Genomic DNA, 18,524 nt, shown 5'->3' with positions numbered 1-18,524 from the left:
GTCGTTGGTGTCAAATTTTGCTGTACAAAAAGGAAACCGCGCAGCTGCAGTGTTTGACGGACATGCTCGACGGACATGTTGATGATGATGTAATCATTGTAGTGTATGTATGAATGAATGTTACTACGAAGTCACTTGTGTTCTATTCAAGAACGGTCATATTACGAATATTTCAAAAAAAAATACCACCACTTGTGTTGCATCGTAAATACCTAATAACGAAATTATTTTGTGACAATTCTTGAAAGTTAAATAGAACATAGTTCACAAGCGACTGTGGTAACGAACCACCATCATGACCATTGTCATTAATATTGTGGATCGTGAGTTTACCGCGAAATCCGTACTGTCGCAGTATTCTCTTCAGTAATGACTACTTCATTCAACTACATATTATAAAATTTTACCCAGCTATTATCTCTACCGATATAGAACTGTTGTTATTTCAAAAACTATCTAAATTACAGTAGTTACCTTTTCCAGTCTTGATCTTTTCAGTTCACTGCTTACAAAGTTGACGAGACTTCGAAATTGGCGCTCGTCGGTAATAAAGACCAGACGATTTATGACAAGGGGGAGAGGGAACCATGCACAAAGGTTCTTTCCGGTCTTCATGGTCATTGTGTCTGTATTTTGCTCTAAACATACTGAAAATTTTGAATAGATTAACCAAAAATGCGTGGTAAATAACTTATCTAGATTTGCTTGGTCCATCATAGTACGACAAATAGTACAGGAATAGGATTAATAAACCTTAGTGGTCGAATGGTTTGTCCGGAAAAGATTACGTGACGTTGAGGTCATACAAGGGTCAAATTGTCTGTTAGTAATATTCTAAGCGCTTGTCTTCTACAATAAAAAGAGAGAAGAGCTTGAACATTCCTCATTAGATTATTGTTCATCTTCTAATATTATTATTACTGTTTTAAAAAGATTTGTTAATATTGGGAGTTATACTTCACATTTTGACTTCGCATCGTGGTACTGAAAATAAATACAACAAAGGGATTTACGTTAGTAGACCGAGGAAGCAATCAAGTTAACAAGATGATGAGCTATAGTTCAGCGCGATCCGCTCGAGCTGAGACCCGCAGCAGAGCGAAAGATGAAATCAAACGTGTTATGCAAGCAATTGATAAAGTACGGAAGTGGTAAGTATGAAACTTGAATTGTTTTCGTTTGAAAGTGTTAACCGATGTCGCCGCGGCTCTGTGCTGACATTTTCTTTTGTCAATATTTCAATAAAATCGCGGTTAAAATGAATTTCCTGTGACATTTAACGATATTTTATCAATAATACATATCGTAAGTTCTGTTCACAAGTACACAATTTAGAAAGGACTAGCCAATGGAGATTGGGAGAATGTTTTAGTAACTGAGCTGAGGCCTTGGTTGTACTCGATGAAATTTCCGCCATTTTTAATATATTCAGCGGTGTGGTTTTAACTTGTCTTTTTTCTAGAATATCATGTACATTTCTTCATAATTTTGCTACGAACTGGCCGACACGTAACATGTGAAACAAAAACACTGGCGTTGTACATGTGCCGGGACGATATATTCTATTCATTCATCTGTATACTCGCATTGTCAGCTGACAGGTGGAAATCCGATATACAACGCATTGTAAGCTTGTGTCATCACCCCCTCTGGTAAACGTAGGCTGTTCCGTCTCGATCTGTTACCACTACTGAAATTTCAGTTTTGATTGTTTTGAAAGTGTGAAGTACGATAAAAAACTAAAGTCTTTTAGTGAGGCCTCAGACCCCCCCCCCCCACTCCTTCTAACGTAATCCTGTTTTCCCAACTTGCAATTTTTTGTGCACAAAGAAATAAACCCCAGGGCCCTGGACTGGTAGAAAGATGCAATCAATTTGAAATTAGTATGTATATGTAGACTTACTATGAATACAAAGCCCTCATTCCCAACATGTAATTTGTGTCATGGTGAAAATTCTTCCATTTTTCGATTTGTGATATTTGTTAGAAATATCTGTAGGGGTACAAAACAGATTCCATTAAAAGTAAAATCATTTCATAGGATAAGAACCACAATGGTTTTTTTAAAAAAACACCCCAAATTAATTTTATTTATTGTACATTGAACTGCAATCTGATTAAAATCCGATGTGGTGAAAGCGGCTAGATGTCCTTATTTACCTCTATTCATCGTGTTGTGACGTTTGTTTTGTTCGGAGTGATCGCCGCCTTCCCACGTGGGAAGGCGGCGATCACTCCGAACAAAACAAACATCACAACACGATGAATAGAGGTAAATAAGGACATCTAGCCGCTTTCACCACATCGGATTTTAATCAGATTGATTGAACTGTTGATCTAACCCCTAAGACATGGCAGTTGACAGTAATAATGCTCTTCTTGCAGGGAAAAGAAATGGGTGACAGTTGGTGATTCTTCGCTTCGAATTTACAAATGGGTACCTATTGCTGAAGATAAGAAAAAGGGTAATGAGAAAAATAAAGAAAATGAAGATGGTACTCAGTCAGAACAACAGCAACAAACAGAACAGCAGCAGCAGCAACAACAACAACAGCAGCAGCAAGGACAAGAACAAAAACAAAAACAGGAAAAACAACAACAACAACAACAACCACAGCAACCACAGTCACATCAAGAAAATTCAGGCCAGAACTCTGGTACATCAAACTCTCAGGGTATGAAAATACAGTTAGAGTTTGAATTCATAAAGTTTAAAATTACAAACCATGCTAGTCATTCATTGCTGACAAGTAACTTGCTAGTGTAGCACAATATTGGCATACACTGTAACATGTTTTCATATGTACGACGGTAAGGTTTGAATTTAACGTCCATACTTAATCAGACTTAGCCAAGTGAACAGTTTCAACTACAATTTTTTGTATTGATTTGCATTTCTCTATCAGACTACCACATTATAATTTGTTAGCTGAGAAACTGTGTAGTAGTCTATGTATAAACTTTCAAATATAGTCATTCCAGTTGACAGAAATGTACATGATAGCATGGAAATGAGGTGTTAGAAATGATTTGATGAAAAATCGTGGTAACTAAAATATGATTAACACTGGACAGACTATACTGGACCCTGACTACACCTGTCTCAATATGTACAGTTTCTTTGATTTTTGAAATCAGTTAGGTTAGCAAAGCACTGCATTTATATTATAAGATGAATCTCAGTTTGTTATCTGAGTAATGTCAATTTTACTAGAGAATCAGTCTCTTCAAAAATACCAACTCACTCGTAACTTTAGTGTAATAATTTCACACAAATAAATTTACACATGTATGTAGTTATGTAGTTTGTTATCCATTGTCTTCTAACCAATCAGCATGAACCTTACAAGTGCTTCAAGTCATATCTTTACATTTTTTCATCTTTGACAGAATCTGATGCAGGCCAGAGTAGTGAACAGACTGCCTCACAAACAACTGCATCAAAACATCCATCCCAGCCTAGGCACAGAGATATAGTGGCATTATTAAATGAGGATTCCAATTCAAGACTTAGTAAGTTACTTGTTAGTTTACTCTTGTAGGAGGCTAAGTACCAAAACTGTAAGTTATGCATTCCTTGACTTGTGCAGATTCCAACTCTAGGCTAGTTAAATTACATGACTTTGGTACAATTCTAAGTACAAAAACTAAGTTATTGTAATTCAGTGGGTGACAGTACCCTCAACATTCATGCAATAATTTGTCGTGTCATGCCCAGGCACACTTTGACCAAATTGTTGAATCATAATTTTCTCCAAAAGTAAGCAAAATGATATTTTCTTAAGTATTTAATGCTCCGTTTAGTATATGATAAAACCTTCACAGGCTGATATGGGTTTTGTGGACCTGCATAGTTAGTACCAAGGTTGGGCCCTAATGCAATACACAACCTTGGTCTGCAAAACCCATATCTGGTTTGTAAAGATTAAGCTTGAATACTTTTCACAGTATCTGTAATGACTATTGTACAGTATAAAGTTGTTGATAATTCCTTTCATTCTCTGACAGCACCAGTGTCGGCAATGAGCAATGACGAGTCCACCTTTGATTCTAACTACAGCGATGAAAATGATGACACCAGTACAAGTTATAACGATGACGGTCAGTAACGATATTTGATGATTACTATCTGTACTAACTTCTAATCAGATAAATCTACTTGTATTACAGAAGCCTCGACAATCTTGATATTTCTGAAATTCAGTATTGCTTTGTTGTTACAGACACAAGACAAACATTTTGCTGCACATGAATATGTACACCAAAAACAACATGGCTGCCATTGTAACCACAGGAGATTGGCTAAATCAAGAGTTATTTAGCAGAAACAAAAAGCTAGATTATCGAATGTTACAAGAATAACGTTGTTTCCTAAATGTTAGTATAGAGCCAAAATACATTGGTTCACAGTAATTATTCAATTTGTATGATTTGCAGGCAAAGAAGATACACAAAAGAGTGTAGAGCAGTCACCATCATCACGTTTAAATGATACAACTAATGATGAACAATCATTACCAGCGTCAACAGGAACAGAAGACAGTCAAACTGCTGCACAAAATACAGTAAGTTCACATTGTGTGTGTGTGTGTGTGCTCTCCATTACGTCATAGTTTTGCTAAGAGATGAATGTGTGGTCAGGCAAACATGACACCAGAAGACAGTCAAACTGCTGCAGAAAATACAGCAAGTTCACATGTCTGTGTGCGTGTGTGTGTGTGTGTGTGTTCTCCATTATGTCAGTTTTGCTAAGAGATCAATGTCTGGTCAGGTAAAGATGTGACACATTAACAGACATGCAGCAGTTATGAATTTCAATATATGAATTCATCAGCCTTGGTTTTAACAGGGAAATGTCAAAATTCTCCTTGTTATTTTAACAGTTAATTCATTTGAATCATCGGAATTCATCACCAATGAAATTATTCATTGTTTAGAATTTTATATCTCAACTTTTATATGTTACAGGACTCACAAGATACACGGGATAGTACAGACGAACCACCAGCTAAAAAATCAAGACCAGATTCTCCCCCACAACTGCAAACAAGTTGATAATCTTTCTCAAATCACAGTATTTATTATGTGTCTCTATCTATGGTTGCTTTGTGGTAACAATACCTTTGACTTTTTGTGTTGGAAAAACAATATCAGTTTATAAGACCGTCTTGCAACGAATCAACAGAGCAATGGTATGAAGACAACAACATGTACCGGAACAGGATTTTTTCATACAAAACAGCTACAGCACGTGATGGACCTATTCTTAAAATTGTTTTAAATTGTGCGGACAAACTCTGGTTTGCTACTGATTTAAGTAACAGATCATCAGCTGTGCAGAAAATTTACTTGGAAAACAAGAGGACCTCATGATGAGAAGGAAGCATGCTTGAAAACAGGGTTTTGACTCATTTGAACAAAGTGGACTGTCATTGACTTGTGAATTTTACAACTGACATGAAAACTTTTCTCCTTTTACATTAGATTTATTCATAAATTTCAACAAGCTGGAGTAGTTTATCAGTGAATCCAGACATTTGGAAGTTGTAGTTGGTGCACATAGTGTAGTATTTTTGCTAAGGGTTGGGAATCCCTGTAATTGAGAGGTGAAATCTAGTTTTTGCATACATTGTACCATAATTTTGGTTGGCAATCCCTGTAATCGAGAGGGAAAAGCTGGTTCCACATGTATTGTATCATCATTTTGGTGGGGAGCCCTGGTAAAGTGATTTGATTGGTTGGGGAACTCGGGTAGATTGTAGCTGTTACATGTAACAGCCCATGACAAAAACTGCAGGGGTGACACTGGTCCTGGGTCCGCGACTAGTGATTTTTTGGGGCAGACCACACAAATTTTACCTTGTCTGGTCCGTCAGACCAGTACCTTACTTTTAATAACCATGTTAAAAAGTCATCTGAATATACAGATTCATAGGTAAGATTTAATGTTTCACATTAGCGAGACCTGGGACCACTAATTCTTTCAGCAGGACCACTGGATTTTTTAAGGCACTGGTCCGGGGACCATCAGTTCACAAAATGATTTGTTCACCCTTGAACTGTGTCCTAAAAGTCATGTTAATTTGTTTTTGATTATGAATGATAGTGAAATGTCAGTCAACTGCTTATGAAATTGTTGTCACATTCTTCCCAAAGTATGTTTATCATCCCCTAAATTAAATAGAAAATGTGTTCTTAACATGTAACATTTTGTGCACTGGATGAAAAATCAGCAAAAATATGGCAACTTGGAAATCTATTTTTCAGCATTCCTTGGGTTGCCAAAGATGAACCGAAATAATAATGTTTATATACAAAATATGAGAAGTCAGCCAGAACAATGATTATGTAATTACTTCTGTGCACTGATTGTTCTTCCTGGTCACCTGTTTTTCCTGAACCAAAATAGGCCAGCACTGTGTTGTAGAAACTATGAATGACCATGCTAGAATAGATATTATTAAAAAAAGAAAAGTGACTCTTTGTGGGTATTTATTTAGGATGATATCTGCATGGAATGTGGTGTCCTGCTTTTAACATTGTGAATGTTAATGTCTAATCACTTGAACATTGTGAATGTTAATGTCTAATCACTTGAACATTGTGCGTGGCAGGAATGGTGTGTAAGTGAAACATAATCTTTTACTCTCAAATGAATATATTTCTATTCCATTGCTGTTGTTTCTTATAAAGATGTCAAGTCCATGATGTGTTTAATCTTATGTATGAATGATCAATTTTCCCCACCCCAACCATCCACAAAGAAATTTCTCTTTTATTGATTTTGTGCCAAATTCTTAGAGAGAATCCCTACAGCCCTCAGGAATCACTACAATCGCATGACCAAAATCATTTTCACTCTCATCATCATCATCATCACTTCATTGATGTCACCATCAGCAACACACAGCTTACATAACCCACCACCAACAACACACAGCTTACACTTTTCTACCACCCCCACACAGCTTACACCCCACTAACAACACACTACACACTCTACCACTCCCACCACCACCAACAAACACAGCTTACACCCTCACCAACAAACACACAGCTTACACTCCTCCACCATGACCATCGACAACACACAGCTTACATTCCCCCATCACCACCACACCATGACCATCCACAACACACGGGTTACATTCCCACCAGCATCACCATCAACAACACAGGTTACACCCTCTCCCCCCCATCACCATCAACCACCACACAGGTTACATCCCCCCCCCCCATCACCATAAACACCACACAGGTTACATTCCCACCACCACCAACAACACAGGTGACATTCCCCCCTGACCAACAACACTAATACACAGTTTACAGCAAACCACAGCAGTAAAAACTGTAGTTGATATCAAAATGCATCATTGTGCATTTCATTGGAAAAAAAACAGACCCAACAAAATATTTTTAGTATTACGTGAAGGTTTATTATGCAAACTGAGTTAAAAAGGATATATAGTGATATATTTGATATATATTTCATAATTCCCTATGATTATACACATTGGCAAGGTAAGGAAAAAAAATTTCATTGAACATCGCTTCCTTCTCTCCCATCAGACCTTTCTTTCCAAAAGGAGTAGTTCCTGGTTTGTAGAGTTTGGTAAGTTTATCTGATTCAATTCACAGAACTGCCATCGTTATTCAAACCAGTCATCGATGATTGGGCCGTGGTAGTGCTGTCATTGAGTTGTACGTCTGTTGTGGTTTGGTGACCACGTGAACAACACGAACATGGTTCGAAGTCACGATGACTGAGGTAACGTTTCAACTTGTAAGTTCCCCATAACAAAGTGTATAACACAAGATTCAGGAAAAAGCAACCGACAACAGAAACCGAAGCCATAACTGGTGATTTTCCAAAATCAAGTATGTGATAAACATAGTTGCCGCCATCGCGATTATTTTGCCCACCAGCAGCCCAAAATATAACAAGTGCTACTGTGTACACCACGGCCAGTAGATACGAGTAAATACAGTGTCCAAATCGCACTGGTATTGCGTTCAGCATGATCTCAATCAATATGAAAAGGGCATTCACACCATGTAGTTGAAAGTTGACAAAACTAGGGAATCTACTAGCACGGTAAAGTAAGGCCCAGTTCACGACTGCAGCCACAAATGTTGTCATACAGGCAAGAGTATAAAGTAGCCACAACAGTTTGAAATACCGTGGTAATTTTCTAGTCTTTTGAGCTGTACTAACTTCGATATCACCTGGGGAAAAAGACGAGATCGAGATACTTAATTAAAGGGGTCATATGGATCAGAGAATTGGGGTATTTATTTTGGATTTTTAATTTATAAAACATGGCTTCCTAGTGAGAAATCAATGTGAAACAACATAGACCAAGTATGTGTTTATAACTTGGTAAATGTGAAATAATTAATAAATGTGTAAAATATTTGTTATCGTACGCACAATAACAAAGATTTTACACATTTGTACGTACAATTATAAACTTTTTATACATTTTTAAGCTTTTTGTAATGTAATGAGTACATGTAATAAATATTCAATGCTCATCCTTATAAGTTATATGGTTAAATAAAGTTCAAGATTTGAAGATTCTAGTCAGGTTTATTTCTTGCCTTCAATACTGTTGTATTGATTACTGCTATCAATTTACATATGATTTTGGGTTACAAGATAACATTTTAGTAACTTCCTCATTTTTGAAATATTGTAAAGAAACCCTACTTCTGCACTTGACATGTGTTTGACAATTTTGAAGATTTTCTCACAAGGGTATAGGGGAAAATATTTGATAACATCACATTTAAAACAGTCTCTTTGTCTTCACAAATACAGCAAAGTTTGGTGGGAATAAGTAAGGAGTGTTTCATTTTGGTAAAAAAACTACTTCAAGCAAAAAAACCCCCAACAACTCAAAGTATGGTCAGAGTACAACTGCCGATATCAGACCATAGACAAATGGAACCTGTTGCAAACAGGGAAAGTAAACAACTGAATTGGATTAATAACACTTGGCTCAGCATGTTGGAAATACAGAGACTTGTATTACACACCATGATTTGATAAGAATAGTTTTATGGCCTCTTTATGTGTACATGAAGTGTCAGGGAAACTGGAAATTTGTTTGTGAATGTGAACTATTATGTAAGGAGGTCATATAGAACTGTTCTTATCAAACCATGGAATGTAATACAAGTCTCTGTACTTCCAACATGCTGTGCCAAGTTTTATTAATCTAATTAATTTCATTACTTTCCCTGTTTGTAACAGGATCTATTCGTCCATGGACTGATGTCAGCAGTTGTATGTACCTGAGAGTCTCCTTGATACCCTCCTTTCCAAGGTGAGAAAATATCGCCATGACGTAATTGCTGCTGTGATGAAGTAAGTGACCAGTAAGATATTGGCAATGATGGACATGTAGAGGAGGAACAGTTCTTTGTGAACACCCAGCATCACTGGTATGTAATAGAGGAACCAACCTAACATGTATAAACCAAATACTGTCCGGTACACCAGGAATATAACAGGTGGAATACATTGCCACTGTAGAGGATAAGCAGATATATATATATATATACATACGCATTTTAACTTTAAATAATTGTACTTTGAATTTTATTAGACTTTAGGACTTGTTTTATTGATCATCTTTTGTTTTTGTTTCTCAACATGTTTTTTTACTGATATGTGAACTCAAGCAATTGGCCATTTTATTTTGGTCACACTTTTGTTTTTAATAAACCATGTATTATTATTAAATATTATTAATATTATTTCAAATTCCAGCAACATGACCTAATATCAAACGTCATAATCATAACACATGATATGTAATATAAATTATATGCGAAATACATGCATGTATATATTCATAATGGTGGCCCAATAAAATGCGAAACTATGCAATGCATGCGAATAACTCAACGTTAGCTTTTGTGTGATTGTAAACACCCATTGGTCAAGGACAATACACAGGTATGTAATTAGACCACCCTCTCTTGATAGATACGAGACGCACACAGTGAAAAGGCAATACATTAAAAACGAGAATAGTTGTAATATTTACCTCAGAAAATGCGAACCTCGCAGCGTCATGATATTCGAAACCAAGTCCAGAACAGGACCCTGGTCTACAACATCTACTCATGGTGCTATATGAGTTGGGAAGGTGAAAGTAATATACGACGTTCACGCCTAAACTAAATTAGATCTTACGAACTGTCATGCACGGTTATAAACGAGAAGTTAACGGAGTTTGATGACACCTCCCTCGTGTGTTGTATCGAATATCGACACCGACTTGACGTATTTTACGGTGTTGTTACTTCACACAGCATCACAGGTTCCAATTTATAAACTTCAGTTATACTTGATGTCCAGGGTAAATACTGTCGGAGTCGTCAGTGAACCTTACGTTGGCTAATATATGATTTCCTTTCACTCGATCACTAGATCACTGTCGGAAGTACGCACTATTGTATTTGCATAATAATACAGATCCACCAGGCAGGTATTCACTTGCGTTTGCAGCAGGGATAAACAACACTCCAGCGCACACACATATACACAAAGAGACTACGGATGCATGTATGCAAAATAAACTATCGTAGCTCCCTTGATTCTCGAAGGCCTCACACGAAGTACTGACAAATATAGGCGGTTGACTTAAGTATATTGGATGACCTATTAACCTAAATACGATAGCAATGATATGGAACATAATCAACATGGATTCGTTTTAATTTCGAACCTTATAAAGTTATATGTATGGCAATTTCCATAAGCCGTTTTTAAATAAGATATCATGTTACATGTAACAAACGGGGAGAACACGGTGATATAATATAAATATCGATTTTGCCGAGGTCGTTTCGTCTTCATAAAACTTTTAAGTGGACTGATATAAAATGGACTTGTTGATGAACGGATGATTTATGCATGGTCTTGCTTGCACACGGTGCACGAAGGAAGGGACGATTTACTCCGTATGTAAGCATGACTAAGGAAAAGACGACTTACTCCGTATGTAAGCTGGGCTATGCATAGAATTGGTGATGGACGGTCTTTGCACAGAGTTGATGTATGAATGGATGGATGGATGGATGGACAGTCTGCATAGAGTTGATGTAAAGTCCAAATGTATACTGGTATTTCTATCAAAAACCCACAAGTACTCCCCTTTCATCTTTGTGTTCTTGTTTTAAATGCCCTGAGCACCAAATTGCAATTAAAACTTTGAAAGAAAACTTGAAGTAATCTAAGCATTTATTATGACTAGACACACTGCTTTTTGACTTTGAAATATTACAGATATTCTCTGTTTACTTTGTTGACCTGACAATGCTCGGTGGAAGGTAGTCAGTTTTTGGAAACCAGGAGAGTTGGGTTTTGTCGAAGCCATCCAGTTTAAATTTTTTTGAGTTTACCATAGTTTTGACTTGGCCTCTTTCTACTATTATTCCAATCCAGTTATAATAAACATGGGAACTCAAATACTGTTAAAAAAGACGAATATATGGTGGCCAGCACATTCAACAATCGACAATGTCTCCATTTTAAACTTTATTCTAGTTTAAAAATAAATGCCGTGACAAAACACATTTTTTGTTCGAAACTTGAAGATGTCCACATGAATGACACTATTTCAGTACAAAAACACTGTATATGATTATGAATCATGGCCATACCGAGTAGCATACTGCCCTCTATAGTTCTGTTCTCACTATACTCGTACTTTGCTCATCTATATTGGAGGATTTTGTGTGGGCCGTACACACGCACACACACACAAATATAACTTGATGTCCATCTTCTAAGGCTAACACAAACAGCACTTACCAACGTATTGTCTACTTTATCTACATGGAAATTTCAAAAATAAAATATTTAAGGACATACTAGTAAATTTTGTGGGTTCATAAACAGGAAACATTTTTATTTTATTTAAAATATCCCCTTTCACTTCAAAAAGAAATGTAATTTTAAAATGAATGATCTAAAACCATGGCAGTAGAATTATTATTCATCCCTGATAAAATGTGTCTTGGTGTCATCCGCAACAACAGCGCCCTCTGGTGGAATGTCACACAAACGCAAATTGGTTAATTGGCACTGGGGGCGCTATTTACTATAGCATACGGTATGGTGACAAATTAATGTACATGTACTTCAGAATAGAATTATTCATATACAGTGTCAAAATTGTCAGATAAAACCTAATCGCATGTTATTACTCCAAAAAAGTACCTTGCCAGACAGAAATTTAATAAAAAATTGATAAAATGTTACATGGAAATTGTAAAACTGACTCCAAGCATTTATGATTCCTCATAATCATGTACACAAACTATTAAAGAACAGAGATGGACATGTCTTAAAAAATAACGATACTAAAATCAAAATAGTACCCATCTTATTACAAAGTTTATGGTGAAATAACTTAACCATTGTGAATCAACTGATTTTTTACTGTGTTGCTAATACGGCAAAATTAAAAAAAAAAAATTTTGTTTCCGATAACATGACTTCAGAAAATAGGTTGGAATTTAATTTAATTTAATTTAATTTAAAATTTTAAAAATTACTTCAACCCCAAGATAAGATACCGGTCACAATACTTCCCTGAGAGTTTGATGAGGTATATAAGAAGTAAATGAAGAAAAATAAAAATAAGTTGACAAACACGTTATGCATACTGTACTGTTATAGTCTAAAAAGACCTGGTTTCTCTCTGGAATACAACTTTTTTTAAAAATGACCACAGATGAGGCAAAGGCATGAAGCTGTACACAGAAAGAGAAGCAAATTGTTACCATTTTACCTTTTAAAAGTCTTGAGAGTCGAGGGCTTAAACTAGGGTCGGTCAGGTTATCGGAAACACACTATTTTTTTTATTTGACCTAATATTCAAGAGTAACCACATTTCTAAGGACGTGGGATTGGAAGGGGGTAGAATTTTTAATATTTCTAAAATAAAATCTGTGAAATTAAGAAGTGGACTAAAATCACACAGAATCTTGTATTTCTTAGCAATGGGTCAACAAGGATAAAGAGAAGCTATCTTTTTTCACAAAACAGGACTCTCCAATTTCTTCAAAATTTGGACTGTGTTTACATATCTAAATAACCCTGACTTCTAGAATCTCTGAGATATTAATCTTAAAAAATAGAGATGTTGACCAGCGTAGAATAAAACAAGTTACATCCGTGGGTGGATTTCTGTCCTGGGTTATACTTTCTTCTTCTTTACACCTTTATTAACATTCCTTCTATGTAGGAGATTTAGGACAAGAAGCCCAGCATTTACAGCATAGGTGGATATACAGACAACACACGCATCTTGAAGTACGAAGTAGAGTATATATGCCAAGTATACAGAACCTAAGTTGGATAATACTGACGTCAGAACCAGTACTAGCGACGATGTTGGGTGGACGAATTGACCTGCAATAGAATTAATGATATCATATAGAGCTATTTCAAAATGTTTTGCTGCTGGTGACGTGCTCTAGGTTAGGTCACACCCACTTCCGTTCTGCAGTTGTAATCATTCACGTTCATGAGAGAGCGTGCAGCGGCATACGATCTAGCAAACGTACGAAAGTTCCTGTCTTCAAAAAATGCATACCTTATAATATATAGAAATATGTTTGTTGCATTTGGTGTCTAAGATGAAATAATCTTGAGCAATATTGTGACGACGGTCAGATCGTCAACTAAAGTATTCTAAAAGTACTTTCACTACTGGCGCTGAATGGCGTGCTACGGCAAGTGCTATCGTGAACGGGATTGATTAATAAGGGTTGTCGGTGACCAAGTGGTTAAACCACTTGCCTCTTACCACTGCAGTCAGCTTTTGAACCCATTTAGGGTTTGATTAAATTTACCACACTGTAAGTAAGAAGAGTGATGTTCATTTTGACTCTACTGAACAACGCAGGTTTTCCCCGGGTACTCCAGTTTCCTCCTGCATTAACACTGAACCCATGAGGGATGGCCCTCACTGGACTTCTTGAGAAGACAAGTGTTAATATACTTAAAGAAGTACGCAGTATAAACAAAGATTGATATTATTATTACAACTGCAAAATGGAAGTGACTGCAACCTACATGTATCTACAGAGCGTGCATCGCCTGTAGCAGAACATTTTGAAATAGTGCTATTAGCATTGCTAGGATTGGTACACACACGGAGTTGTACACAATGATAAAATTGGACAGTGAAGTGTAAAATAACACATACATGTAAGCTTATGTATCCTTATATTGTAGTTTCTGTTTTGTTTCATGATGTATACCAGAGACTTGGTTGACATTATAGCCCAGAGACTTGGCTACCTGATTTGACATACTGGCTTGACAGTATAGCCCAGAGACTTGGCTATCTGACTTGACATACCGGTTTGACAGTATAGCCCAGAGACTTGGCTATCTGACTTGACATACTGGCTTGACAGTATAGCCCACAGACTTGGCTATCTGACTTGACATACTGGCTTGACAGTATAGCCCACAGACTTGGCTATCTGACTTGACATACTGGCTTGACAGTATAGCCCACAGACTTGGCTATCTGATGACATACTGGTTTGACAGTATAGCCCACAGACTTGGCTATATGACTTGACATACTGACTTGACAGTATAGCCCAGAGACCTGGCTATCTGACTTGACATACTGGTTTGACAGTAGAGCCCACAGACTTGGCCAGCTAACTTGACATACTGGCTTGCCATTCTGGTGAATGAACTTTTCAAGCCAGTCTCTGGGTTACACTAAGTGACAACCTCATTGATGTAATTAATCAAGTGTTAATGGAGTACGATAACTACTATGTAGGTCAACAGGGCCAAAGATGACAAGGTGAACAAACTCTATCTAGCATACAGACTCTCCTTGGAAATTTAATGTCTTGTTTGTTTTTTTTGGAATTTAAGAGAAATGTTGTGTTAAAGCTGTAAACCATTCCATTAGTCATACATATATATTTATATATAGATGGCTATGGTAGTCAGGGTTCGACATCACACAGGCATGATTTGTAGCTTGCCAAAGTTCACTGTCTGTACACAAGGAGGACACATTCAGTTTTTACCTGCTATAGACTTAGTGTACATAGGTTTTCCAAGATTTCCTCCTGAACTCTGAAGACTCACTTGGGAATATTATCAAGTTAGAGTAACAAACAGAACCATCAACGAAATAATTTATTGAAGGGAAGCAAAAGTGAGGCTGATTTCATCCCAGAGACTTAGTTGATGTAAAGTCAAACAAGGAGGCCTTTTTTTCAACCTCCATTGCTTGCATACCCAGAATTCCCTACCCTAGTGTACAGAAGGTCTGTCCATGACTGATTTACATTGTCTTATTTCTCTTACATCCAACGAAATCAGCAGTTTTAAACGACACTTTTTGTGACACTGGACATCAGCTAAAGCAGTCTGTATGAAATCAGCCTCGCCCTTGTTCCCCCTTTAACATCATGTTACAAGATGGAAAGTTTGAGAGGTTTAAGGTTAAAGCCTTGACTTACCTAATATAAACTGTAGTAAGTAGAAGATTAATCCAAATATACTGTTTGGAATGTTGAGGGCGCTGTCTTTGCCAAGTAAAGGTTCCACTAGACCAAATCCTCTACCATACCTAGGTGTATGCATAAATTTAAATAATTAAAATTTGCAACACTTGCTGTTAGATATAATGACTTATTCATAGTATGGTAAACCCTGAATGGAACTGAATCATCTTGGTTAATGTACACTGCAATAAGACTTAGCTCTGGATATATACACTGTGGGGTTTCAACTCGTCTTCTCCTCTAAGATGATTCGAAACAACACAGTGTATACTGGTATATCCAAAGCTACAATAAAACTAAGAAATCTAGAAAAATCCACAAAATAATTCAAAAGATTGCCTCTGAGCGTATTAAAAGTGTACATTGAAATGAAACAATGCAGGTTTTCCCTGGGTACTCCGGTTTCCTCCCCCACTAACACTGAACCAAAGGAGCCTGTAAATGGGACTATTGTTCCTGTTGGTTATCCGGGAAATAAAAAAAATAAAATAAAATAAAATAAATAAAATAACCTAACCTAACAAAAGACATGAAATAGTCTATGAAAATAAAATAAAAAAGTAACAAATAAAGACCCGTCTATTTCTACTAATTTTTTGTGTTTATTTTATTTTTAATAATTAATTTAAAACAAATTGTTTTACTCAATTCTTCATAAACCATAGATCTCGGAGGGGACACTCTTGCCCTCCAAGATCTATGCATAAACCATGGAAGTTACCAAGTATAAACTTACTTGGATGTGAACACTTTGGAACAGCTGATTGTAACACTGATATCACACATTGCTGTGTAGTCGCTGTCAGCACCTTTGGAGGTCTCCACGTACAAAGCATAGCTGGAAAGCAGCAGTCCTGCCACACACAGCAGAGAACGTGCGACGTTTTGCCATGCTGGTATTTGCTTGATATGTTTTACCATTTTTCTACGGATGGTTGTTACATATGTCTTATATAAATCAACAGAGTGTAACGTTAGCAGTACGGTCAGCCTGGCAGCCCTTCTCCTGAGGACTCGATAAGTGTTGTTTGGTACGTTTCAATAATCAACCTATTCGAGTAGGGGTCTTTGGACCAACTAACAGCAGGTTACAGTAAAAGTCAACAGTCCCGGACCTTGTGTGATAAATATTCAACGAAAATAAATTTTAACTCTGACAACATTATAATGTTGCACCATTTACCTGAGTCCTTGTGTGATAAACCATGCCGTTTTAGCGGCGAATGCACAACGCCAGCGACTAGGCTCTACTCTGTAAATATATGGCGATCACTGCAGTGTTGGCAATACACAGCGCCACCAACGATACGCGAACTTTCACCTTGACGTGAAAACGTATAAATATGATGGCATGGAAATTGGAATGGTTCAATGGCATCTATTTCACAGTTCATATGTGATCATCTATCGTGATACACTTCGAGCAAAACGAAAGAAGAAATAATTGTTTTGTTTGTGGTAAGTATACACTATTGAAAGCTTTGTGGGTTTTGTTTAGACAAGTCGTGAATGTTGTTCAATGAATGCTACAAATGATGCTATTTTTACAGGACATTGGGACGGGACTCTTCTGATATTGTGCCACTGCACTGTGACGAACACACACACACATACATACATAAATAGAGAGAGAGAGAGAGAGAGAGAGAGAGAGAGAGAGAGAGAGAGAGAGAGAGAGAGAGAGAGAGACGTAAACAGACACTGGAGACAGACAGACAGACAGACAGACAGACAGACAGACAGAGATTACAACCTTACTCGTCGCCACATAAACTTTTTCTGTCTACAAGCAGGACTCGACTACATCAAACGATAATATTGACAAATGACATGTTTTATTGTTACCATGCAAGCAGCTGAGCTTTGCAATTTGTAATATGATCACGGATGTACATCTCATTGGCACTTTTACGTTACTATACTATCATCAGACGATACAGGATTGGCATTTTAAAAAAATCACTGACATTTTATACATGTACAGTCGTCGTAAAGAAATAAAATCACACAGTACTCTCCGTCACCTCTAAGAAAGTCATATTATGCTATAATAACACGTTACCTAATTAGGCTATATCGATATATACAACGCATCGGAATGACTTTCCCCATGAATACCTCAGTGCAAAGTGGTACTCACCATTCGCCATTACTGGGTGAAGGGGTGTATCAATACAAAATGAAATCCAATAAACTAAATGATAAATCAAAGTCAATCGTGATACCTGTCAAGTCAGCCCACCACGTCTTCAGTGTTTCGAATTCGTGCTTGGCATATGACAGGACCCGAGAAGAGACGATGGATCGTGATATATTGCGTTCCTTCAACGCAAAAGTGCTGCACTATCAGTATTTTTAAAAAAAATTAAAAGCCCCTGTTTTTTCATATTTCATAAAACTATACTATATAGCTATGTACTCGTAACTCACGATAAATCAAACCAAATGTGGCACTGTAGAACCCGACAGGCTTGAATACAGGACAACTTAGCTCTGGATCATGCCTTCCAATCTCCATCCACAGCGGAGTAATGGGGTTATCGGAGTGCATACATCGAGAGCTAATGATGTCAAGTTTAGAGACTATCTGTGGCTTTGAATCTTCCACAAAGTCACAGTTAGCCTTTAGACTACATGTCATGACGATTCTGCATTGTACGTCCTTAACCTAGCCTAGCCTAACCTAACCCAACCCAACCCAACCCAACCCAACCCAACCCAACCCAACCCAACCCAACCTAACCTAACCTAACCTAACCTAACCTAACCTAACCTAACCTAACCTAACCTAACCTATCTTAACCCAACCCAACCTAACCTAACCTAACTAACCTAACCTAACCTAACCTAACCTAACCTAACATAGCCTAACATAACCTAGCCTAACCTAACCTAACATAACATAACCTAACATAAACTAACATAACATAACCTAGCCTAACCTAACATAACAT

The 18,524-nt window shown here is 37.0% G+C and overlaps 4 protein-coding genes across 4 annotated transcripts in view; 2 read left to right on the top strand and 2 right to left on the bottom strand.

Annotated features, from left to right (window-relative positions):
- Nucleotides 1–991: 991 nt before the first annotated feature.
- Nucleotides 992–6,442, top strand: LOC144449383 (uncharacterized). The gene is made up of 6 exons (XM_078139912.1): nt 992–1,151; nt 2,386–2,645; nt 3,403–3,513; nt 4,009–4,101; nt 4,438–4,565; nt 4,969–6,442. Exons 1-6 carry the CDS (start codon nt 1,048–1,050, stop codon nt 5,053–5,055), a joined length of 783 nt encoding a protein of 260 aa, XP_077996038.1. The 5' UTR covers nt 992–1,047; the 3' UTR covers nt 5,056–6,442.
- A 1,007-nt stretch (nt 6,443–7,449) lies between these two features.
- Nucleotides 7,450–10,470, bottom strand: LOC144449446 (protein rolling stone-like). Its single transcript, XM_078139978.1, has 3 exons — nt 10,059–10,470; nt 9,301–9,535; nt 7,450–8,229 (listed from the first exon to the last, which is right to left on the bottom strand). The coding sequence occupies exons 1-3, from the start codon at nt 10,137–10,139 to the stop codon at nt 7,631–7,633; spliced, it is 915 nt and encodes a 304-aa protein (XP_077996104.1). The 5' UTR covers nt 10,140–10,470; the 3' UTR covers nt 7,450–7,630.
- Nucleotides 10,471–13,126: 2,656 nt separating this feature from the next.
- On the bottom strand, nt 13,127–16,491 carry LOC144449738 (vitamin K epoxide reductase complex subunit 1-like protein 1). The gene is made up of 3 exons (XM_078140315.1): nt 16,307–16,491; nt 15,526–15,635; nt 13,127–13,435 (listed from the first exon to the last, which is right to left on the bottom strand). The coding sequence occupies exons 1-3, from the start codon at nt 16,489–16,491 to the stop codon at nt 13,221–13,223; spliced, it is 510 nt and encodes a 169-aa protein (XP_077996441.1). The 3' UTR covers nt 13,127–13,220.
- A 428-nt stretch (nt 16,492–16,919) lies between these two features.
- LOC144449527 (vitamin K epoxide reductase complex subunit 1-like protein 1) overlaps nt 16,920–18,524 on the top strand; it is an 8,638-nt gene continuing 7,033 nt past the window's right edge. The window contains exon 1 of the mRNA XM_078140071.1: nt 16,920–17,028. The gene's annotated coding sequence lies outside the window, so the exon portion shown is untranslated. The remainder of the gene's footprint in view (nt 17,029–18,524) is intronic.

The sequence above is a fragment of the Glandiceps talaboti genome, chromosome 18, assembly GCF_964340395.1.
Source record: "Glandiceps talaboti chromosome 18, keGlaTala1.1, whole genome shotgun sequence".
NCBI classification, from domain to species: domain Eukaryota; kingdom Metazoa; phylum Hemichordata; class Enteropneusta; family Spengelidae; genus Glandiceps; species Glandiceps talaboti.
The sequence above is the reverse complement of the archived record's forward strand: the minus strand, read 5'-3'. Positions and strand labels throughout refer to the sequence as shown.